Raw genomic sequence first — 25,643 nt, 5'->3', positions numbered from 1 at the left:
TATATATATAAGACTGATCCATATAATTGAACCCAAGTAATACTTGAAGCGTGTTGGCTCATAATAATTGAATCATTGGTCACAAAATAAAAAAAGGTCCCTTTATATTAGCTGTTAGTCTCACTCGTTCTTTCTATACAATAAAAAGAGAAGTAACGTTAATGCACATATGCAGTCGGCGTAGCTCATATAATTGGGTATGATATTGATTCTCGGAGCCATTGTCCACGGACCACAATGACATCTAAGTGCATAACCTTAAGGCAATTGGGATAAAGTTTACTCGGACAAAAAGTCGGAGTTTTATTTCCTTTCCTGGAAGATATGCACTTCGTTTTCCAATGACTAGACTGTCGATCAAATCGCTCAAATAGCGACACACACCCTCTAATCAATCAACTTGAAAGGTCCTGTGGGCAATCCAGATGACGGAGCGTTTGCTGACATAAATTTAATATAGATAAAAGAAGCTTATGGTTATGGGTCCACATTTTATCATTATTTGACTTATAAGTAAGTCTGTTGATCAACTCCCTCACCTGCCCTCTGTTGGACCGATTCCCTGCAATACCTAACCTCAAGAAAGAAAACAAATCTAAACTTCTCCGTCTGCTTGTTGACACGGCATTTTTTGGCTGTTTACAAGCCAGAAATATTCTTTAATAACTTTTAATACCTGAGACAAAAAAAAATAATATATTTCTTTTATTTTGGTTGAGAAAACCAATTAGGGGTTTTCTGATTCTCATATTTCAAAGAGTATCCGGATAAGTTCCATCGTAACAAGTTGAGATGAGATGGAAGCCACCCACCAAGCCAACTCTGCACATCATTTAAGAAGATGATGAGATCATCATCCCATGGCAAGCATGCATGCGCCATTTAAAATTATAAATGATCGGTCTCTCTGCATGCACATCCATTGATGGCCTTCTGCCTTCTCCCATTAAACAAATGCCATGCATATGTGGAAAGATGGATAAGCATGGGCGTAGTGATCCATGGAGAACTTTCTCTCTTCCTTTCTCCCTGCAGAATTTCCATGTGTGGTGGCTAGCAAGCAAGCAAGATGGACTTGGTATACATGGATTTTACCCGAACCCGATCCATGGTATCAAAACCCTCAATCTGTGGGCGCTTGTGATTTTCTTTAGCTGGTTTAGAATGAGCATTGACGGACGCGTGTCAGCAAGTCAACTAATATACAATTTTTTATTTTTATTTTTATTTTTGATTGATGTAGGCAATGGCCCATACGTGTCACCTGCATGCCACCCAATCTGACGCCTTTAATCCCCAATGCGACACGTCGTCCATATCAATCAACTGTAAATGAAATTTGATGGGCAAATGCACGTATTAAGGAACTTGAGATGAGATCCAAACCCAAAAGTTAAAATCCAAAACTAACTGAATCATGATTCAAGATCTGAATTTGGTGGATTTATGTCATCTTTAATTCTCCTCCCTTCCTTTCGACGAGGCGTTTGCGTCGGCACCTCTCGCATCGAGATTATGGGTCCACATGTCTTGTTTTCTTACTGATTTCCAATCGCACGGTAGAAGTGGGATAGAAAAGGGTGTGACAACTAAGGGGCGTTTTAACTGGAGTGTCGGTGGCACCTTTGTCTTCTCCTGTCAAACATTCCCGTCATTAATCTTTCCACATTTTCCTTAGCCACTGAGTTTGTTTTCAATTCCTGGTGCAATGACAACCTCTTTTTTACGTTTTCTTTTATTGATAGGGATGTCAACGGACCATATTCAAATCAACTATACCGTTAACCGTGGATTCTTTTTCCGATATTCACATATTCTCATTCACATTCAAAGTAAAGAAAAATTATATTTGAATCTTTATCCAAGGTCCGATTTCACAATTTGAATAAGATCCGAATCCGATTTTCACATTGATTTTTGAATCCGAATGTGAAGTTTGAACTGAATCTGGCCCATGTACAAAACGTAAGCGTATTGCATATAGAATATTTATTTAAAATGAAATCTGATATGAATTCGATTTCGATCGGATGTCATTTCTTAAATTTAAGACTGATTGAATTTTTTAATCGGATATTTTTTTTTTTTCATATCTGATTTCTAGAGAATGGATTGAAAAGGGACAATCCCCTCGACAAACTGGGATTGACAGAATGGATGATGACTAGCAGTCTATGCTCTTAGAGAAGAAATCACCCTCCCTTCTCCCCATAAAGCTGCTACACTTTTACATTCTCTTCCACTAAAGCAGGTGCAATTTCAATCACCCAACAAGAAACATTCAACATTCGAATTAAAACTTCGTCTTTGTCACGCTTCAACAAATCCCTGGGAACAGCAGTTTTCTGAAACCTCTAAAATTTGCAGATAACTATATGAAAGCATAACTTCAAAAGCAATATCCTTTACAAAGAAGGCGCTTCCTCATCCCACACTGCCTTACAGAAGAGAAATCGTTAGCAGGAATTCTGACGAATCCGATCTAGGAAATCACCGTCCTCCAAATGGGCCTTATATGGGAGCACTGAGGGGCTAATTGGCAACAGTAATCCGCTGATGAATCTGCTCTAAAAAATATTTGGTTTGGATGAGCAAGAGGGTAATTCTATCGCTCGCTCGAGTGAAAGTCGAAGCCCCCACCCCCTTCCCTTCATCCCTTTAGGGTTTAGGGCTGTATTGTGAAGCCTCGCTCTGCTATGCACTATTTGCATATCGATGCTCTTTTTGAGATGTAGAGGGTTGATATCATGAGAAATCAAAACAAAGACTACCACCTATTTTATATATATATATATATACATTATTATATTATAAATGAGAGGCCAGAGTATCTTGATAGCCTGAGAAATCCACGTCCTCTTTTATATATATATATATATATATATATATATAAAGAGAGAGAGAGAGAGAGAGAAATTTTGGAACAAAGCCTGAACGCTTGACCTTACCAGTTACAAGGACAAGCACAAAATGTTCAATTAAAAAAATTAGAAAATAAGCTCTAAATGAAAATTTCACCAATCTATTTATTAGAGAAAAGTTACCTAAAGGGTGCCAAACATTTGGACAACAACAAATCATGACTCTACTTTCAAAAATTGAAAAATAAGAGTTCAACCTTTAAGAGAAATTCTTAGAGAACCACCTAGCAGAAAAACACTAATGTGAGAGATATATCTTAATACTTATCCTGGAAAAAAGAAAAACATTCACCAGTCAAGAAAATAACGTTTCTATATATATAATTGTTAGCTTTGTCATTTGCATTAGAAAATAATGTTTTTTAGTGAACACATCTTTAAAAATTTCTCTGAAAAATTATGCAGCTATTTAAAGGTTGACCAGGATTTATTATTTGTCTGGACATTAAATGCATTTTTTTTTTAATTTTTTCTATTTAAAAAACAGAAGGTGTTGTGTTGTGATGATTCAATTCTTATAAAATCAATTCCTTGAGCATGCTGAAGGAAGAAGGTTTTTTTTTTCTGAATATAATATAGAGAAATAAGTTGTTATCAGAACAATAAATGTCATATATTTTTTAGAAGACCGTGAGTTAACTTATTCTCAACAACCGATTTGGTTATAACTTTTTTCTTTTTGCCCGCTTATTCTCAACAACAAACTTGGTTACTTGCTTGCTTTTCTTGTGATTCTAGTGCAATAGAAACACTTTTAAGTATTTTCCCACTTTATAATGTGATCCACCATTTTGGATTTCATGAACCATTTGTTTGCCTGAATATTTTTTGAAAAATTTTCTTTTGAAATTTTCTTTCTGGAAACCATAATTATCAGCAAATGTAAAATATTCGAATTGAAAAATATTGCCCTAGTAAAAAAAAGGGAGCAATGAGATTCAAGGAAGAAATGGCGGGCAAGATACGAATTTTTAAGAAATAGTGGACTTTTTGGTAAACTATGCTGAAAACTTCGTTGGCATTTTAGTCCCGTAGAATTGTCAAATCCTCCACACCGTCATTTGGAGACGCGTGAAGCTGTCCCTGACCTCCCTTTGGCTATCCCCACAATAAAAGGAAGCCGGCGCGGAGGGAGGGGCACCTGATCGCCGGAAATCCTCACCGGACAATCGATGGAATTCGGCGGGAGTAACAAGCGGGTGGTTGTCGTGGGTGGAGGAGCCGCCGGATCGCTCATCGCCAGAACCCTCCAATTCGGCGCCGATCTCGTCCTCATCGATCCGTAAGCTCTCACCTCCCTCTCCTCTTGCTTTCCATGATTGCATTTACTTTGATTGAGGAATCATCTTCTCTCTTTCGACTTTTTTTTTTCCAATACGCAAAACGAATGATATTTGCTTATGGATTGTCAGTTTGTGGAGAAATGCATTTTCTTGAGTTTTTGTAAGTTCGCGAACTACGGAAGTAGCTAATTTCTTCCTTTCACATGAACATCAATGCGACTTTGTCGATTTCCCTCCGGATAGGGGAAGATTTGCAGTTCTGGAAGTCCTTGACTTCGGAATGACGCCGAAACTAGGAACTTTTCGTGTTGTCCATTAGAGCTTCAAGTCGAGATGTGCTTGAGCGGAGACTAAGGTCCAGAAAATCCTGGATTTCAGAAATCTCGATAATCGTCAGAAGATCGAGAAAATTGGCCGCTCTCTGGGGCTTCGGCATCTCGTCATTCCCGGAAATCGGAGTCCTGTCGGAGTCAAAATTTTTGGCGGTAATTTTCCGGTTGAATCCACCTCTTTGTCCCCGCCATTCTACTGTTTCAGTATGGATCTGGACATGATTCAGAACCGTTAACTGGACCCGTTCAGGTCCAGGTCTATACTAAAAATGCCAACAAAAAAAGGGTGCAAGCTCGCTGTCATCAGTTCCGCTTGCGATCGTTTCAGCCCGGTTCAACAAATTTACGGGCTAAACGTGAACGGCCATGGCAGGGAATAGGAATAACAGCTTGTACTCGTTCAAAGTTTACTCAGCTCTTCTCGACTTGTTGGTCAAGTTAGCTATTAATGAGATGCTCAACTTCAATGGGCGTGGAGCCCCTTGTCATGTTCTTCAGTGACATGCTCCTTAGTAGTATACGTTTATGTTTGTTAGGTCAATTTATTTTATACTTGTATTTTTTGAATTATGTCAATTCATTTGAATTAATCAATGGTTGAATTAAGTAGTTATAGATCAAATTATGGTTATATGATCACAAGATTACTAAATTGCATGCAACCTCAAGCTCAAGCTTACATTGAGTTTAAGCCCAAGTTATTATGTTAATCAAGTCATTCATGCAACAAGCATCAAAGCTATATTTTCTTATTAAGTGATCTTGATGAGCAGGACTCAAGTTTCTACTACTCAGCTAAGTTAATGAATTTAGCTCAAACCTGCCTTGTTCAATTTGTTTGGTTTACTTCCTACTTCTAAGAGTGAGTGGATCGGGCATGCAACTTAGCGTACCAACTATATAGATCTAATAAAAATTACATGAACTAGACCTGATCGATACTCGAAAAAGTAGTAACATTTGCTCTTTGCATTCAATAGTAACTGGAAATTAGGTTGGGCCTTGGACGGGCATAAAAATTTCTAGCGATACCGCACAACATGCATAAAAGTGGACCCTATCGTTGTTGACCCAAACATGAAATATGAACTGCGCCTTACGTATCATCAAACCCTGACCCCGTAGGGTTCGTTGTGTTGACTCTGAGCCACACCTAACAACGTGCACACACACACACACACACACAGAGAGAGAGAGAGAGAGAGAGAGAGAGAGAGAATAGGCTAGGATAAGATCTGATCCCGCATCGATGCAGGTTTGGTGCAAAAGAGAAAAGCTTGATTAATGTTTGTAGGGATGTAAATGTTTTAGAGATTGACATTCTGGTTTTAGTTGGGAGCGTCGTATTCCAGCCAAGTCAATTGATAAGACCCTGATTTACTATATGAGATTCGTTATATTATCTGAAGGCTTAACGTTAATTTTTTATTAAAAGGCTATCTTTTCAGTATGATAACATAGAAATGGTCATCCTCTGGGAAGGGGTGGAATACTGATGTCGGGAAAGGATTTGAGCATAATTTTGTATGAAGAATTTATAGAATCTTGAAGGGTTTATTTTTTCGAATATCTTGGTTTGTAGTTTTATAAAGTTTGAACCGAAACTGGCCACAGGTCAGGTTGGAACTCAACAGAGTGAATACTAGGTCAGTTTTAGCCCGATAGCTAACACAAGACTAAGGTTGAATACCGGACAGAAGGAATATGGTATTCAGTTCTTAAAACCATTAAACGATGTATAAAGAACACCAATAAGTTTTAAACGATGTATAAAGAACACCAATAACAAAACAAACAGAACAAAAGTGCCTTAGCCCTTAGACAAAATGTTCCTTCCGTTCTGTTCAAAAGCACAGTTATCAAACGCCTCCTAAGGTGCGTTTGATGATCATGAGGACTACCCACTCGTAATTATGAGGACTACCCACTTGCAGTTTCCTTGATAGCCAACACGTGAGCATTTATACAACATTAAATGGAAAAACAGTCCTTTCAGCATGTGCATCCGGCCAGCCCGATAAAGAATTGGGCTCCGACAGGTCAAACACCCTCGAAACTCAGATTGGATCTTGACCCAACCATTAAAACTTGGGTCCGAGCTTGGGCCCGTCCCATTAAATTAAAAATTATATATTTTTAATATAAAATAATATATTAATATAGTTAATTATAAAAAAATATTGTATATATATATATATTAATAAAATAAATATTAAAAAAACCTATCAAACCCACCTGAGCTGTCCAACCAGGTCAACCCAATAAATTATCGGACCGGCCTGCTGCCTTTTTCTGTTGGGTCTAAGTCAGGCCCGATACCAAGTATCCGCCAGCGACCTAACCCGATGTCTAGCCTTACTTTCACCCATACAAGACATTCTTTTCTTCTCCTATAACGAAAGGAGAGCCAATTATACAACTCATGTACTATCTTACCCTATTGAGTGTCCTCGAACTGACTATAAAACTGGTTCAGACCTGCCACTTCGATGCTCAGATAAATCCTGGACGGGTCTCTTACATTTTAGTAGGATCAAATATTCAAATTATTGTTTTCCTACAAATCAAGTCTTAAGTTTCAAGCATCCACTTCTTGGTCAGTCCCAAACCATTTATCATCTGCCTAGTCACATTCCCCAGGAGCTCTATAGAATTATTGCAGCTCAATAATGTACCTCTTAGTAGGCCCATCAGAACGCTCTGACAATCAAGGGGCAGCATGTCGTTTGAAAATGTGATCTGGAGGTGGAGGACAGACGGTATGTGTGCTTCCAGCCGAGTCCGAATTGGCGGCGTTTTAAGAAAAAGGGTTTTCTTTAAATATTCGTTCCTACTCCATCGAGGTCATCGCTGTAGCTATGGATGAAGTCTTCTTTATCGTTTACTTAAGCATTTCAAGTCGCTTAATTTGTCCTTTTTAACGTAAATACCATCACAGGAAAGAAGAAATAATTAAATAAGCGAAAGTTGATTTCAGATGATATAAATCCAGTTTGCTGATTGCTTAATGATTCACTGGTAACCGTGTTTAAAGCGGCAGAAAACATGAATTTGTCTTGTTAAACAAGAATTTGTAGATTCCCTCCAAATAAAAGTTTACATGAAACGGTCCCCATAAGCGGTAGCTTGTCGTTGACACGGCCGATGATATGCATGATCAAAATTCGAGACAAACCATGAAGGAATAGTTTTACTTTCAAAATAATAAGAGCTGCATTGCTGCAAGAGAATTGTAAAAGCAAAAGATTAGGAAAACTTGAAATAGGATGTGCTACAATGAGCGAAGTTGAAAGTATGATTCTCTCAGAATTTAAAGTGTTCCTCGTATCACTTAAGATTTTTCGTTTGGATCACTTTACTAAAAAGAAAAGGGGTTTTATACTTTCTTTGTTTTTGGTTGACACATCTACAGATAGTTGGTTTTAGATATCGTTTTCCCTTAGCTAGTCACAAATTTCGAACCCCTCTCAAGAGCAAAGCTGCAAAATGAAAACATCAAATTTTTGGCTGTTGAAAACAAAAGGTAAAATTCATCGAGTTGGATATATCAGAACACCTTCCAAACAACACAAAAGGAAATTTATAATATGATCATATGATACTTTCAACATGGAAAATCAGTAAAATATCTCATGGATTGACATGGAATTTTCTTTTTTCTTGATTATTCGTGCCAACACCTTCAAAATTCGATCCTTACTTGTAAATCCCTCTTTCTCTCTCGATTAATCATGAAATGCAGGAAGGACTACTATGAAGTGCCATGGGCAGCATTGCGATGTATGGTCGAGCCTGCCTTCGCCCAGAGGTCATTGATCGAGCACAAGCACTACCTGACCAACGGCAGGGTGGTCACGTCCACTGCCGTCAACGTGTCCGAGAGGGAGGTCGTGACTTCAGGTGGACGGTGCATTCCTTACGACTATCTCGTCATCGCCACAGGTCATCCTAACACATTCCCGACGACCCGATCCGAAAGACTTCAAGAGTTTCAGGAATGTACGTATCTAAACTGAACCCATATTTACTTGGCGTTCTAATTGGAAAATGAGTCAGGTCTACCATTAATAGGTTTTCAGCTACGGGTACAAATGAGACATTTTTGGATTAGGCCCAAGCTCTATGCCAGGATCGCCTGGGTGAGTAAACTTGGCTGGATGTTATTATTTTCTTGGCGTTCTAGTTGGAAAATGTGTCAGATCTCCATTAATAGGTTCAGTTAGGAGTCCAAATGAGACCATTTTGGATTAGATCCGAGCTCTATGCCGGGATCGCTTGAGTGAGTGGTCTTGGTTGGATGTAAAATGGATCATGCTTTGCCAATTAGCAGACGGTCCGAACGGCTTTTATGGCCTGGAAAATGAGGTTCGTGGTTTTTCTTGGTTGAGCCCCTTCTTTATTTGGACCAGAGTAACAGAAATTAGGCGAATATCTTAAAAATCCTTTAATCAGGAGAATATCTTAAAAGTTATTTCCCATTTTGCCGCACGATGTTTTCAATCAACAGAAGGTGGCAAATACTTTCGAAGTGCAGATATATTGGATATTTGCTATATAATTGCGTTGTCAAGATGCAAAAAATGGCTAACATGACCTATGTGTGCACTTCGCTGAGTCATATTTTAACGGAGATCTAAAAGCTTTGTCCATTTTGGTGATAGATCATGGATGGTCAGTCACCATTAGAGGGCTAGTAGTATACCTTTTCATGGAGCTTACCTTACCTTGAGAATGATTAGATGAAACGGGCTCATAGTGAATATTATAGATCGATCTATTTGAAATGAACTATTTTCGCATATTATGGCATTTGCTTTCACCTCCAATACATCAAGAAAACCAAAATATGAATTGCACTGTGAGATTCCTCTTACGTTTCTACTGTAAAAACAAGGGCTAGTAGTATACCTTTGCACGTTGAATGGTAAAACACGAGTCTTAAAATAATATACTCATAGTGTTTAACATGATGGATGCCATAATACTTGTCTACTTACTGCCTTAGTCATACATACGGTAAAAACAAGACAGTTTATTACCCGAAAGCGTCGATTGACTTGAGAGCTAGCTGAACAGGTTTGTACTATAGGTTGTTGTTCCACTGTCGTTGTATGCCATTTTCTGTTTTAAAAATATTGATATGCTTCTTCATAAAGGGCTAGAGCCTTCTCAGAATCTCATGACTGTTATGAAATCAAAACCCCAAGAAAATTGTCTTTGATCTATCCTTTTCAATGGGTCTATATTCCTTTTCTATAGTTTAATGAATCAAATTTATAATTTTACCTGAATTTTGTGGCTCTATTCGTATGGTAATTATGAACCTTTTCTATGTCCCTATGGCAGCCTATGAAAAGATCAGAGCATCAAGCTCTATTTTGATTGTTGGTGGTGGGCCGACTGGTGTGGAACTCGCCGCTGAGATTGCCGTTGACTTCCCGGAGAAGCACATTACTATAGTTCATAAAGGATATAGACTACTGGAATTTATTGGCCCAAAGGCTTCAGAGAAAGCGTTGGCCTGGCTGACGTCAAGGAAAGTGCAGGTTTTATTTAACCAAGAGATACGTTTAGAGCAGCTTGATGATGCGCAAACCGAATTTGTTACAAGTGAAGGTGTTAAAGTTAGGGTAGACTGCTGGTTCAATTGCATTGGGAAGGGCCTCGGGTCTTCGTGGTTAACAGACGGTATATTACAGGACTGTCTGAACGAGCGCGGGCAGTTGATGGTTGATGAACACTTAAGAGTTGCGGGCAAGAAAAACATATTTGCTATTGGAGACATCACCGATATCCGGGTAATTATTATCTTTGACTTTTCATTGAACATTGAGAGGGTGAAAAAAAATGAAGTTGGTTATATGAATTTTTCATGGGTCATTTTAATAACAATAAACATGTTTCAAAAGGAATTTTTTGTAGAGATAACAGAAAACTGCAAAAAAATGGATTATGCATATCATTATGACTAATATAATCCAATGAACAACGAAAAAATGTTTTTATTTTTTTGTCCTGCTCATAACATTATCTTATACATTTTATACATTTGTTTAACATTATCTCATACATCTATCATTATTTCATACTTCTTTTGTTATCTTATACCTTTTGTTTAGTGTTATCTCATCCATCTTTTGTTATCTTATACATATTATTTTATACCTAATCATTATTTCGTATTACTTTTTATCATTTATCTTATACATATTATTTTATACCTAATCATTATTTCGTATTACTTTTTATCATCATCTCAGACGCTATGAGTATAAGATAATGTTAGACCAGTGAGCATTAAAATAAATATGCATATTGGTAACAGGTCTACACATCCAAAATATGCTCGTCATGCATGCATTTAAACACATGGACTAATGTTTGTACTCCTTATGTGACCCAAAAGTACTTATTATCCACTACATACTGGTTCCTATCACAAAAGGAGCGAGTTCCTGTACGGCCAGATCTTCCAAATAACGTGGGGAAATAAAAGCTTTCCAACACATTAGTGCCCTGGGAAATGATGCACTCGACCAAATCTCCATTAGCTCTTAATCGACAGCATCGGGCGTAGAAGTGTTTGTATTTATCACCCATAAACTTCTATATTGTTTTGGCTGCCTGACAGAAACAAGCCAGATAAAGAAACAAACTCCCCTTCGATTTTAACAAAATGCAGCGATTGGCCACGGCAAGACTAAAACGTTGGAGCCCCTCCAAGGTCAAGATTATGCCCCTACATGCCAAAAATACGAACCATTTAGCTATAGAAATTGCATCATTCATCCACACCGCCCTATTCCATTCTTTGATTCGAATGTTTACACCTTATAGCCTCATAAATTTCAGGTCTGCCTATTTCATTTACGTTTCATTCACCCGATCTAGTCTTCCTTCTCACAAGTACAAAGCAGTCCATCACGTGAGCTATCCAAGGGTTTATTCAAGCACAAATAGGTTATAGTTCACGATATGACCATGTTCTCATGTTTGCCAGTGGTACGGTGAACATACAGTTAGTAAATTATGGACGTCACGCGCACTGGCACGCATTTTCACACTTCGTCATTTGGCAAACCTTACTATGGCTTCTTAGGCTACAACAACCTATAACCTTTCAATTTTTGCTTCAACAACATCTGATGATATAAAATGTTGTCGCCGGAAATACTTCTTAGTAATGTTTATTTTTTTACTTTTAGGCAGCATGTTTTGGTACTTGGAAACTTGCTGAATAACCCCATGAGCTTGACAGTTGTTTCTGTGCATAGTCTAGTCCTGAAAGGGAAAGGGAAGAAAGAAAACGGCAGGGAAAATTTGCACGGTTCATAGTGAAATCGGACGCCTGGCTCATAGCTAAATCAAAATCTTTGACATTTGCTTGTATCACACAGGAAATGAAGCAAGGATACATTGCTCGCAAGCATGCATTGCTGGCTGCCAAGAACCTGAAACTGCTGCTGGAGGGAAGAAGTGAAAGTGAACTCTACCGATACAAACAGGGTTCGGCAAATGCCATTGTGTCCCTTGGGAGGAAACAAGCTATTGCTCAGTTACCTTTCCTTACAACCGTTGGGTACATTCCAGGATATTATAAATCTAAGGATTTATTTGTCGGAAAAACCAGAAAAGAGTTGGGTTTGGATCCTTCAAGCTCGTGATCAATGTGATGGGTGGGACATGAGCTTGGGACTACGCAAGCATATTAAGCTGTAAAATTGTATGTATTCTCTTACATGGCATTGTGTTGCAGCATATGCGGATTGTGCTTTCTTTGTGTAGTTTTCATGATTCATTGTAGTGCTGGACCATACCATGAATAATTTTTGCTTTTTTTTTTTAATTGTTCTGGCTTTTTTGTGTGTATGTTGTGAGCTTCTGTTAACCAAGGAAAGTTTTGGTGCCTTACAGGCATTTTCAGTTCAACTTTTGACAGAGGATCTGACAATGTAACAAAAACTAACCTGAAACCAGGAGTCACATCTGAAGTCCGAGCTTTTTCACCAACATAAGTCCACTTTCATAATAGAAAGAGAACTCAGCTGAGCTGTGAGCAGCCGTGTGTACAATTAGCCACTTTCACTGCTTGAAGCTTTTCCACGAATTCTAAAAACATAGACACAATCCAACTGCCTGATCGCACAAGAACTGACCTGTAGATCGTCAGATTCCTCTGCGCGAGCGAACAACATCAGTGGTTCGATGCTTCTGTATTTAAAGTTTAAACATTCATGAAATCTGCGTTTCTCATCAAATTTGAACGATTCAAGTCTCTATTCATACATCTTAAATGGTATTGATTGACTGTATGGAGACGATTTTGTAAATGATTGGCAGAAAATGGTGGTTCATGTACAATTTCAGTTATATGGAGATGCGCAAACCACATTCAGTGCCCCTCAACCCAATATCAACATCTTTCAATGCCAGTAGCGCCTATAAAAAATGTGTACCAACTACGTGCCATTATACCAGACCAGAAGGCATAAGTCATCATATCAGTCTTCGATGTTAAATCATTATCTAACTGACTACTATCAATCCTTCCTAAATTCCATGATTCGCCAATACTAAACACCCCCAAACCCCTTCTCGGGAGTAGAATCCATATATTTATGTAACCACTACGAATTTATGCTCATAAGACCACTTTGATCCTTCCCGAGATGGCCAAAGATCTTGTGATGATCAATTTTAGGCATTCCCATTTTACAACGGCCCGGCACGGGAGCCCCGCAAATTTAGTTGAGTCCAAAAGCCAGTAGAAAATCCACTCTCCTCTTTACCACACATTTAACTCTAATTTATCTTCAGCTTTAAACTAAAGTTTTAACGCAAATATGTTAGCTTCCCGACGATTCAAAAATCACTCAAGTCTGCAAAGTTGTGAACTAGGCAATTAAAGTTAAACACCGGGATGGCAAATGACTTTCTTCTTCAAATCCTTGATCTTTCAATAAATATATTCTAATGCCAAACTATGATCAACGGGATAACAGATTAAAAAAAATCGGATTGAACTCTTCTTTGGTGTTAAGTTAGAGGTTATGGATAGTGTCAACTATGTAAAAACGAATTAGACAACTTATATAATAGGGAATTGCATTAACAACATGACTACTTACAAAACTTTTACCCCGAGTTCATGCGAAGTAGTAGAGATAGTCAAGCACAATTTAATTCCTATAGTAAAGGTTGCAGAAATTGCTAAGAGCTAGATTTTCATAATTAGATCTCAGTAACTTGACATAGACATGCCTTGTTAAGGGTATACTCTGCGATGGAGCGTAGGCAACATTTGCTTTAGTGATCTTATTTTTGTAAAGGAAAGGGAGTAATGCCCTAACGGGTGTGGCAGCACATATAAGGCGCGCGTCATCAATTCCATGCTATTTCGCAAGAGAGATAGTCGTGTGTGCAGCGCGCACAGTACTGTTAGAGGAAGGAAGGATAGTTTGGTAATTTATTAAAAAGAAAGGTCTTTTATAATCTTTTTACTTTTTTTTTTTTAATTTTCAATTTATCTTTACAAAAAAATTTCATTTTTAATAAGGATATTTTAATCATTAACTGGCATACAAATTTATAGCGCATATAACCAGGTTTGATTTCTGAGGAGTGCAAATAGTTGCAGCACCCAGCACTCAAGTTGATAAAGGCGCCATAGTCCACCTGAGATCCCAAAGCTATCCTGTACTCCTCAAGCAGAGAGGAGACACGGCTTCAGCCCATATTCAGGCAGCTCCGGCGCACCCAAAGGAAAGAGAGTAATTCATCAATAGCGCGAAGTTGAAAATTAAAATCTTTAGACATAAGGCTTGGAAAAAATTGGTAAGACTTATTATTATTGTTGTTGTTATGTAGTAGAACATGAAGAAACTGATATCCAATGCCATTACAATTTTGTAGACCTGCCATTCGAAAAGAAAGTGAATGCATTATCAAGCAGATGCTTCTCTCATGAATATGGATCTAAATCCTTGGCCAAAATTTGTCCCCTTCACAATTTGCAAAAGGGATGACCCTGCCTTCTCTGTGGGAAGGTCAAGAATGTGAAAGACAGATTGCTATTGGATCATGCCAACGAAGGAAACGTTGGTTTTTAGGTAAAATTCTCATGAATAAAACACCACCACCAATTTTCCCTTGGATGATTCCACCGAATTTTATGTTGAATTGCATTTAATATTGTTTTTGCCTTGAAGCATTCAAACTCCTCACTGTACATCGAGTCCCAAAGGTGTAAATCCTGGCTTGTAACAAGAGGTCGGCCTTGGAAAAGAAATCTGCGTATATCTTTTTCCATTGACGATGACTTGTCATTGCGTCAATTCATTCGTATTTTTTATATATGCATAAAGTCCTTGTTGACTACCTTTCTTATTTTACTCAAAGAAAAAACTCGTTTCTTAACTATACAAAGCCAGGTTGTCTGGAAAGATATGCGTTTCTTTCGCAGGAACTATGTATAAACGGAGCAAAGCTACTGGGATATTAACTGTCTAAGGATATGAAGTCTTTATCGAGTATTTTAAGTTTTTTTGAAGAACAAAACTCGTTTTCTAACTCTCTCTCTTTGTCTCTCCCTCAAGAGAGCAAAGCAGATAGGATTTATAATCAATGACTTGATAATTTTATATCATGAACTCGCAATTTCCACATACGCAAATTCTGGAAGTCGACACAGAAAAAGGTGAAGAGAAGGTAGAAAAAGAATTCTTAGCTTAGGCAGGGAATTTGCAAAACCCATGTGATGGACACCAGTGCCTGAACATGACAGCTTTGATCGGCCCTTTTGGGCTTTCAACCCCACTGGTTCAATGGAAAATAGCATATCTGACAAAGAACAGATGGAAAAAAAAAAAAAAGCAGAAGAACAAACACCACAGTTACAGAACGTGAAGATCGCACTTGGTTCTGCTAAAACCATCTTCTCCAGCAGCCAATGGAACCAACAATTCACAAATAATTCTACCCGAGAACTTGTTCGTCTTCAAACTTCATGTTGGTCTTCGCTTAAATATGATACAATCCCCTCACAATTAATTATATGGATTCTATGCAACTGAATATGATTTAAAACACGGATTTTGATTAGGCTGGCATAAGATCTGCCATTAATCTATCTATCTAGATCTTTATCGAATTTTAGTTGGATATTATTTGGATTATTACTCAGACTCAAATTTCCTTCCTGGATTCGACTAAACGGATTCAAAATCGTGATAGTAGTACGATATACTTGTACGTCCCTAACTATATCACCCACAGTATGAGAAGCAGGAAACTGAAAAATATCTTCAGATATAATCGGTTGACTCGACAACCAAGTGCCCATTTAAAAAAAAAAAAATCACGAAGCCAAATGTCATGTTGTTATCTGTCCTTTTAGAGGATTATTTTTTTTTAAATGACGATAGCACGTGAACTTCATTAATTCGATCATATGGCCCATAGTAATTTATATAAAACTTCCATATTTCCAAAACGGCGATATTTAAAGTGTCAACCGTTGATTTATTCTCTCAATGAAGAGAATTCGTTTTGGTTGATCGTACACAATGAACCCATTGGTTGCATCACAGATGACGAACCCAAAAACTCTAAACCAATGGCGGAGCTACATTGCGGCTGTTCATAGAATTTGATTTATTTATACATAAAAACTTAATTTATTATTATTATCATTCTTTTAGAGATTTATGGCTCTGCCACTCCTTAAAATTATGTCTTCGAATAAAAATCAGAAATCGGAGAAGAAAACAGAAAAACCTAACTAGTTTGGATTCAGTTCATGTAAGGACCTGATATTGAACAAATTAAGTTAGAGCTGCTTTGCCACTTGAGAGCTCTCTTTGGTAGCTTGGTTCTGATCTGCATCTGACATGCTTGCGGCCCTATAAGTGTATCCAAATGGTTTCTTTCCAGTTGTGCTAGTTTTGTTCCTGATCAGTTTAAATGGGTTGCAGTTCAAAGTACTAAACATAAAATGAACCTCAAGTGTGAAGAGAATGGGCATTTGATCCATCTCTGTTTATTTGGACCAGAAGTTTCTTCATCTTCCTTGGCAGTTTACATTCAAAACTCACCCACTTGGATAGATTCCCCATTCTTCTGTTGAGAAGAACAGCCGTTTACAGTATCTTCCAAAGAATAACCAGAGTTTCTTGCCAAAAGAATAAACAGAGTTTCTTACCAAAGAATAAACAGAACAAAAGAAGAAGCCGAAGGCCATAAACAGCACATTATTCAAAAGAAGTAGCATTTTTCATCATTTGTCTTCGTCGTGTTTGCTTTTCTTGCATTAAGAAAGGAAGACGAACCATTGACAGGAAATAAGAAAAGCGGACGAACCATTGTCAGGAAAACTCTATCTTTAGCGACATAAGCAGTTTCGTTTTTGCTCAAAAACTGAATCAGACAAAATGTACAAAAACTAGTACCAACAAATATAATACAACCAAAGTGAAGGGGACGACATAATTTAGAATCTGCGGGGAAAAACTCAGAGGGTGAAATTCAGCCTCACATCTTGACCATTTGAGCTCTGCATTTCTTAATGGAGTTACAGAGCCCAAACGAACCAACAAAGGGCAAGTGAACTCTGGTTCATATCTCTCTCCATTCAGAGGCCCTATCTTCAGCCACAACTTGGTGAAAAACTTAACCTCAGCTTCAAACCAACCTTGATGTCTCCCTAAAATATAATCCCGGAAAACGCCATAACCGCGACCGGCCGGGAATTGGCCCCGAAATACAGGGTGAACATACGTCGTGTTTTCGGGCTCTTGGTAGAAACTCGGCACCGAAACCGCCCCGAGCCGCTCGCCCTCGTAGAATGCAACTGCTTCAAGGCTTTCATAATAGATGCCAATTTTCTTGTTGGGGTTCCTCACTCTAACATCCAACGCAAGATCGAAATTCAGGATGTTCTTGTTGGTGAAGCTGAACTTTGTTAGTGATGCCTTCTCAAACCTGACCTCAACCATGGCTGGTTTGAGAAGGAACAGGCCAATCAGATCACTAAAGCAGAGGATGACAGAGAAGGCAATGACAAACTTGAGCAAGAGGCTGAGGATGCGGCCATGGCTGCTGTTGGATTCAACATCGTAGTCAACACAGGGATCACGGTACACTTGATGGTTGTGCTGTTGGCCGGCAGAGATTACAGTACCTTGCAGTGGGCTGCTGCTCTGCTTCATCGGGCTGTTCGCTTGCTTCTGGATCTGCCCTTGTTCAAATGGCATGAAGCTTTTGGAAACCAAGAGGAGAAATATTTGGAAGGAATGAGATGGGTATGGACAGAAAGGGTGGTGTGGAGGAGAATTAAAATGAAAGGCGACACCATAAGTTGGCTTTGGGAAGAAAGGGAGCACATGGTTTGGAAGTGCAGGATTTCTGAAATCATATGGCATAGTTCGCTGGTATACTGAAGACGTCAATTCTGGCTGACAAAGAAGATGATGGAATCTATCGATGTAGTGTGACATATAATCCACAGGTTGATTATGGCACCTTGTTTCACAAGTAACCATCGCCCGAAGCAGGATTCTCTCCCCAGGAAGAAGCAAGCATGGTTAAGCGTTTCTTCACTATAAATTTCCATCCTTAATGTTGATGTAATCAGATTAAGAAGCTCTGTTTTTCTAACCTGTAGTGCTAATTACGTGAATAATAGAAAGGAAATATCATGTACCGGTCGACTTTTTTCAAAACGGCCTCACATTTTTGAATTTTTAAATATCTGAAAGCAGTTTGACAGACAACTACCTAACCTAATCAAAGCCTGAAATGCCATTAATTTGGCAAATCGAAAATTTTGTATCCTATCACATTTTCCTTTCAAACTGAAGAATGCATGTTCACTTTTATATAATTGAGACAAATACCACCATCCATTTATTCTGCATAAATGAATATTTAACATAGTTTTGAAGCAGAAACAGGCGATGAAATTCAGACATATACGACCCGTTTTGAGACTGTACATGAAAGATAAGCCCTTAATTGGATTCTTTTTCTTAAGAGAAAAATAGTTGAAAAGCAAGTGGAATCCACTTTAAACAACCGCTAAAAAAATCTACGGGTCTACAAACATGTTAAGCACTATTTGTGGTTTATGACTGTTCGTTATCCAGGGGCATTCTCTTCATTTATTTTTAATTATAATAATGTATATTTGTTTTTGTGAAGACAACAGTGTTTCTTACACGGTATTCTTATCCTCCTTCATCCTAAGTTGGTGTCAAAGGGTCCTTTTCCTTTCTGACTTGTCGTCATTGATTTTGTTGAAAATTCGATTTAGTTGAATCGGTTGAAAATCTATAAAAAACAAAAAAATATTTTAGAAGATAGAAAAAAAAAATATTGATTGGTCCCCATTCATTCAAGTTTACTTGCCATTGCACCTGGGCAACCGGTCGGGCCTGGCCGCTCGGCCTTGTAAAACCCTGCCCCGGTCGGCTCGTCGGTCTCGAAACCTGGCCCGATAGCTCGGGTCCCGGCCACGGCCCGACCCCGACCCGGCTCGGCCCGGTTTGTTTGGTAATAAAAAATATTTTTTAATTATAAAATAAATTTTTATTAATATAAAATATATTTTTACTAATAAAATAAGTATTACTAAATTTTAAAAAAATTAGAAAATTATTTTTTTAATTATAAACGGGTTAGATCGGGCTGGGCCAAGCCGTACATCAGGCCCAGATCCTACCGGGCCGAGTACTCGGTTACTCCATGGGTACCCAACCCGTTGCTCAGGTCTACTCGCAACACAAAAAAAAAATAAAAGAAAAGAAAAAGAATATTTAACCTTGTTTTGAAGATAAAGAAAATAAAAATATTTTAAAAGATAGAAAATAAAAATTGATTCGTTGCCATTCATTCAAAGCTAAATTTTTTGACAGCTCGCTCGTTCTTCTGCAATCGGTTGAGTATGAGAGGTTCTAGTCATCAATTCAATTATCATCTTTATTATTTCTTTAGACTACAAAAGATGACAGACTCTGGTCGAAGAAAGTAGTAAGTTCTGTAGATCTTAGAGGTAAAGAAAGAGAAAGAGCTTCATCAACCTCTTGTTACCACGAAACGATGGTGTCTTCACAAAGTCGTCTGGGAACTGTTCATGCAACTGGCAAGGTTTGGGGAACAGTACTTTCTGAATCGAATCGCGTTAAAAAGAAGGGAAAAACTGGCAATACGAATCAGATGGAGATAAATCAAGGTATTTAAATCCAAAGCCCAGCGCTTGGCACCACGCCATTCAATGCAATCCACCACCGATCAATTTAGACATGGACAGCTATTCCGAGATAGGTTCTCAAAGGGAATCGATTTCGAGAAAAAGATATCGGCAGCAAATGATTACCACCACAAAGCAGCTGCTCAATGCATGATACGTTGAACTAATAAAGAGGATAAAGAGAAGACGACGACGAAGTTGATCGCTGCCTCCAAGTAGAAGCCGTTTGGCAGGAAGAACTTATGAGTGTGTTTTATGTAAGAATAAGATAGATTCATAAAACATTAAAACTAGTATCAAATGAACATATCTTTGATTACATTCACGGTACACTCTCACAATATCTCATTCAAGGTTGATATTCTGAAATAAATTCACGAAACACTAAAATTACTGTCCCATAAACATATTCACTTTTTTTTTAAGGCAGATTCTACTGATGTGAACCAATCTTTAAGATAGGATTTCGGATTCAGTTCGATCCGAACTCGGTAGCCGTCACATTCTCCCTCCCCCGCTGACGCGCCTCCCATCTTGTTTAATTTTATCTCTGCCCAAGTCCATGGAGATCCTGTGATGATGATTACGGATTGGACCCCAAAGGTTTCAATCAAACATCAGGATCCGGATCTGACCCTCGGCCAACTGTCCCGCCGTCGCCTTGCAAACACGAATCCGAGATGCCGATCCGCCCCTCTTCCTAATTATGGGATGCTCGGACTTCTTTCATTTACCGAAATGCCCTCATTAATTCTAAGCCCATGAGATGCCGCCTTTCCCGTCCTTTCGCTTCGTACACCAGAGAATAATCCGTTAAAACTGCCCCTTCCTTCCATCTTGTACCCATGCGTGACGTCAACTGTAGGTCACTGCCCCAAACGGGGGACACTTATGACCCAAACGGCAGAAAACTACATATTTTGCAGTTATCAACGTGACATGGGATCCAATAAAAAGTTTTGTACTGGACGACTGTGTTCAAATTGCACGTATGAAATGATACATTATCTTAAGTATGTGTTTGATCCAAGCGATTGGTTATTGTTGAATCAACTAATGTTACAGACCACAGTAAAGCATTCAAGCTTTGAACGTCTTTGTTCAGTTCGATGAGGCCGTGGAGTTAAACATGGAAAAGCTGCCTGAAAAAATTAATGAGGTGTTAGATTGAGAACAGGAGGAAGCAGCGGCGGGCGTGATGGAATTTTAGGTTCGAGCTCGAAGTTCTGATACTCGGAATTAATCGAAAGCAAATCTTCTTTTCTTCCTGCTGTCATCGATAAACGCGAAAGACAGATTCTGCGATCATCTCTGATCCATCTTTGATCTTTCACGTAAATCTCTCTCAAAAAAGAAAGCATCGGCACGTTGACGCAAATCTCTCTCTCTCTCTCTCTCTCTAGTTGACTGCAGAGTCACCTGTTCATTTTTTTTGGTTTTTGCCTTTGTTCCTTCGCATTCTTGCTCTTGACATTGGCGGTTGTGACTTATTAATTGATGACGAATTTGAGAGGAGAACAACAATAGAGTATTGAGAGATACAGCTGCATAGCTTTTTGGTGAAAGTTGACGTGCATCTAGCACTTCACCTTAGCCAGCGTTTGCATTGAGCAACAAATTATCTTTTCATCATCACTTTCTCTTCTTATTTATATTTATCTTCTTCTTCGTTCGATGGCTGTTTTCTTTGTTTCTTTTTTCTTTACGTTGACTGTTTGTTTTCTTCGGCGACTTCTCATCACTCAATTTTATTAATGAATTCCTATTTTGTCGGCTCTTTCTCCATCTTCCTCTCCTTAATTTTATTAATGAATTTCTCTTTTGTCGGCTCTCTCTCCCTCTCCCTCTCTTCTTCATGTTCATTTTCCATGATCATGAAACTTAATTTTGCTGATAGAAGTTCGACCTTCGTTACAAATGTACACACGCAAAAGCAAGAAACAAGAAAAGAGAGAAACATTTTTTAAAATAGAGACTCTTTCTCACACAAGAAAAATTTGATACAGGATAATCGCACAATTTTTATATTACATTAGAAATACTTTTCATAGTTAATTAAAAATAATGTGTTTCGTACTTTATAAAAATATTCATGAGCTGATTTCTACCAAGACAGCCGTTAAATTTGCAAATGTACAATCTTTTTCCTCTTAAGAAGAGGTATACAACTACCATACACAGTTAGTAATTACACCCTGAGATGCCTTACCCAGTGGAAAAGGCTAACAACTACTTAATGAACACCATAACAATCCAAGATGAAGTCATTCTGTTCATTATGCTTATTAACTGAACTCTTCGTCAGCTATAACTCAAGGATCTCTAATTAATTAACGGCATAAAAATATTTAAGAGTGTTGCTATAACAGGAAGATTTGTGCATGTTTTTACCTATTATTAAAACTTCCTTCACTGTCGCAATTCAGTGCAATGCGAACTCCCGTCGTTGAAAATCTAAGCAACATAAGCTGCTAACACCAACTGAACTGTAAGAGAACGACGTATTTCTAGAGATCCACTGTAAATTGTAATATATAAAGTTAGAATAATCACTTCACTCATTGAAATAAAAGATGGCATGCAATAGGAAGCTGAGAAACCATTGACAAGAACAGGACTCTCTCATTATAAACACGTGGGTGCAAAAGCATTACATCAAAACAAGCAGAACATGCCCTTCATCTCTTCTAATACGTCAATTTCCTACGTACATGGACGACGATGATCCACCAAGTCACCGGTTCGTGCACTTTGTTGTGAGCCAAGAACACAGAGCCACGCGTCCATTCGTGTGTGTATATGTAAGACTTTCCATCACAAAGGTTAGCCGCGGCAAGAAAACAGTGACAGTGTGAGCCGCAGAAGGCGAACCGACGCCATGGAAAAAGATATCAAGGAGTTTGGGGCTTCTTCGGGCTGCCATTATGATGAAGAGGGTTCGGACCAGTCGGAACCTGCCTCAGTTGCCATTCTCCTGTCTTTCCCTTGTTTCCTGCTGCTCCCCCTCGCTTCAGAGCTCTAAAACCATGAACAGCTGCTTCTCTTGCCCCTGTTGCAACCACAGTCGACAGAGCCAAACAATGAATTTAAAGTAGAGTTACAATCAGGAGTAAACTCCAAACACCAAAAAGCATGTCAAAAATCATTCACTCGCTTTACGGCTCCCAGCAGGAGGAAGAACAGCAACTAATGAGAAGGAACGTTGTTCATTCCTTCACTAGAGAAAGAAAATTAAGAAGAGAGGGAGAGAGAGGGCAATCTCACCACTGCCACCAAGCAGAAGAAGGCTCAGGGCCGCGAAAAACGCCAAGAGCAGCGCGATCGCCCGTCCTGCCATATCGCCAACGCAGTAATCAAAACTATACGGCAAGAATGGAAGAGAAGCAAGGATAGGGAGGCCGGTGGTTGTTTTCTAGAAATGGAAGCAACAGATTTATAGTGGAGATGGTGGAAGGGGGTCAGGAGGAGGGCATCATTGCCGCAGCCGTTCAGGAGGGAAAGCATGGGCCATGATTTCGTGGGCCGCTGGCAGATCATCATTCACCGGCGCCGGCCGTCCCGTCCGAGAACGGACAGCTACCGCCATCCTTCTCCGGCAGCTGTGCGGTGGGACCCCCGCCGCTCTTTGCCGGAGCGTGGGAAGAATATGATGAGAGAATCTTTAATGTGGCAGAGGAGGGAGGTGAGGCGCCCGTTTCTCTCGGGCTCCCGCAACGGGGACGATGGCTGACGTCGGGCCGGATCTTTGCCCTGACGAAACCGGAGAGCTCTGCTCCGTCTTGGGATTTCAGCCAGTTTCCGTTACCAGCGCGCCGCCCTGGATCTTAATGGCACCATACAACTTCATATTATATTTCGGATGTAATTTTCGTACTTGATTGGATACAGGTGTAAATTGCATAATTTTACTTTATTTTATATTTCAGATTTTGTTTCATATGTGATCTTAGATATGCTATGGAGATTTGTTTCTGACCAATATCTGAACCTAATTATACGCAATAATTCAGTTGTAACTTTCAATTTCGAAGATGTGAAATTGAATCTGATTTCCAATCAATCACATTAAGTTACACCTGCGATCCAGATCCGGTATTGAATGTTGCCATACCCAGAGACAAAGAAATCCAATTGAGTGCAGCTATTCTCCTATAAAACTCAATCCGGTGCGATACAATGGCTTGCTTGCTTTCGATGCTTAAGCCTCTGATTGATTATGATTCTATTTAACCAATATTTTTTATGAAACTATGTGATTGATTGAGAGTAGAGATGCAAAATCAAATTATTTGAAAAATTCAAATCTGGTGATCCATTAACATCAAGTTTGATCTGTTGGACATTTTTATAAACATTCTAGCAATGAAATGACTGTGAATCAATTTGAAAAAACATGTCGAATCCAATTTCTCTGCTTCTCAAATATTGACAAGTCATAAAGGTCTCAAACTCTCTAGTCATATTTGAGTGATCAGAAGGAGGTATGTGTTGCAGTGGGCCTTGATGAAATGATTGATAAATCTGGCATGTCAATTAGTGACAAAATCTTACGTTACGCCTTAGATATTTGGCAGTTATATGTTAAAACTACTTTGATCAATGGTGATTTAAATAAAATATTTTTATAAAAGGGTATATTAGGAAAGGCATTACAAGACGGAAAATCCATGTACAACTTGAAATAGTCTCTCAGTTAATTGTTCTTTGTATTACACAAAGTCACAATAAATTCTGCGTGAGTTGCCAACCAATTGGAAGTCTATGTGAATTTTTGAAAAGTGGGAGTCTATTTGATCATTGTTGTTATATGATTATATCTTGAAGGAGTATCCAATGAATGATATTCTTAAATTATTTGGAACTCCTGTTGACAAAAGAGTTATTGTCCTCATGATAAATGACAAAGTTAAATATATCCTTTCCTATTCATTGTTGTCATAAGACTTGGAATAAGCATTGGGTGGGTCTTGTTATTCAATATTAAGTAAATCAACTTCTCATTGTCTGGCTATTGAAGAATATTCATATATATGAAAGAAATAGAAGATATGTAGAATATTCAGATATATGAAAGAAACGGAAGAAGATATGTTGAAGTGATTTGTTAAAATTCTTACAAATGGAATTCCTTATAATTTACTCATAAACCTATTAATTATGATGAGAAAGCCTGTTTATGGGAAGCCTCGTAACTGACGGTAAATATATTATGTTGAAAAACAAAACCACGTACCTGTTTTGATGTAAGCCCACAATAGTGAGAGCAAACTTGAAGTAGATGTATGGTTGTGGCCATGAGCCAAACCGATGATCCATGGTAGAGGACCAACTTTTGTTGCTCCTACTTCGAACTGAGGGCTGCAAATTGCATGAATCTGATACAGGGTCTTTGTAATGTCGATGTTCGAATATTATTTGATATCTATGCAGCGGAATATCGTCTGGTACCTAATATGATCAAACATTGCTTGAAATCGAATATACAGAATCCGAAGGATGTTTGACTACGGAGAACATTCGAACTAAGGCATGTTGTTGCACTATATGAATATAGATCCACTCTTGAATGTGTTAATTATCGGATTTATGAAAGAACTTAGACATGATTACTAATTAAGTTTGGATTTTGTTATGCAGTTTCATAATTGGCATTGAATCTGTGTCTGATATGCAACTAATGATATGCTAAGGCTGGATTTTCAGGGGAAATCCATAGTTTTAACAAACGTTGGATCTCACAACCGTGAATTTCAAATCTTTGATGGGGTGAATCCATGGTTTTGAGATCGGACGCCCCTCCAGTTTCTTCCATGGATCTATGATCCATGTCGAAAATTGACGCAGGATGCATCACCAGCTGGCA

The 25,643-nt window shown here is 38.5% G+C and overlaps 2 protein-coding genes across 2 annotated transcripts; one reads left to right on the top strand and one right to left on the bottom strand.

Annotated features, from left to right (window-relative positions):
* Window positions 1–3,968: 3,968 nt before the first annotated feature.
* On the top strand, window positions 3,969–12,382 carry LOC116254752 (uncharacterized). Its single transcript, XM_031630315.2, has 4 exons — window positions 3,969–4,203; window positions 8,279–8,535; window positions 9,883–10,334; window positions 11,934–12,382. The coding sequence occupies exons 1-4, from the start codon at window positions 4,094–4,096 to the stop codon at window positions 12,198–12,200; spliced, it is 1,086 nt and encodes a 361-aa protein (XP_031486175.1). The 5' UTR covers window positions 3,969–4,093; the 3' UTR covers window positions 12,201–12,382.
* A 4,525-nt stretch (window positions 12,383–16,907) lies between these two features.
* On the bottom strand, window positions 16,908–17,969 carry LOC116254760 (NDR1/HIN1-like protein 10). The gene has a single exon (XM_031630328.2). It carries the CDS (start codon window positions 17,952–17,954, stop codon window positions 16,956–16,958), a length of 999 nt encoding a protein of 332 aa, XP_031486188.2. The 5' UTR covers window positions 17,955–17,969; the 3' UTR covers window positions 16,908–16,955.
* Between the last annotated feature and the right edge of the window lie 7,674 nt (window positions 17,970–25,643).

This window comes from Nymphaea colorata, chromosome 1, assembly GCF_008831285.2.
Source record: "Nymphaea colorata isolate Beijing-Zhang1983 chromosome 1, ASM883128v2, whole genome shotgun sequence".
NCBI lineage: Eukaryota > Viridiplantae > Streptophyta > Magnoliopsida > Nymphaeales > Nymphaeaceae > Nymphaea > Nymphaea colorata.
Note: the sequence above shows the minus strand (reverse complement) of the source record. Positions and strands in the feature narration are given on the sequence as shown.

Coding starts and splice junctions, on each gene's coding strand:
- LOC116254752 (XM_031630315.2), top strand. CDS start 4,094: ATGGAATTCGGCGGGAGTAACAAGCGGGTGGTTGTCGTGGGTGGAGGA. Junction 8,536..9,882: donor ACTTCAAGAGTTTCAGGAAT/GTACGTATCTAA, acceptor TCCCTATGGCAG/CCTATGAAAAGATCAGAGCA. Junction 10,335..11,933: donor GAGACATCACCGATATCCGG/GTAATTATTATC, acceptor TGTATCACACAG/GAAATGAAGCAAGGATACAT.
- LOC116254760 (XM_031630328.2), bottom strand. CDS start 17,954: ATGCCATATGATTTCAGAAATCCTGCACTTCCAAACCATGTGCTCCCT.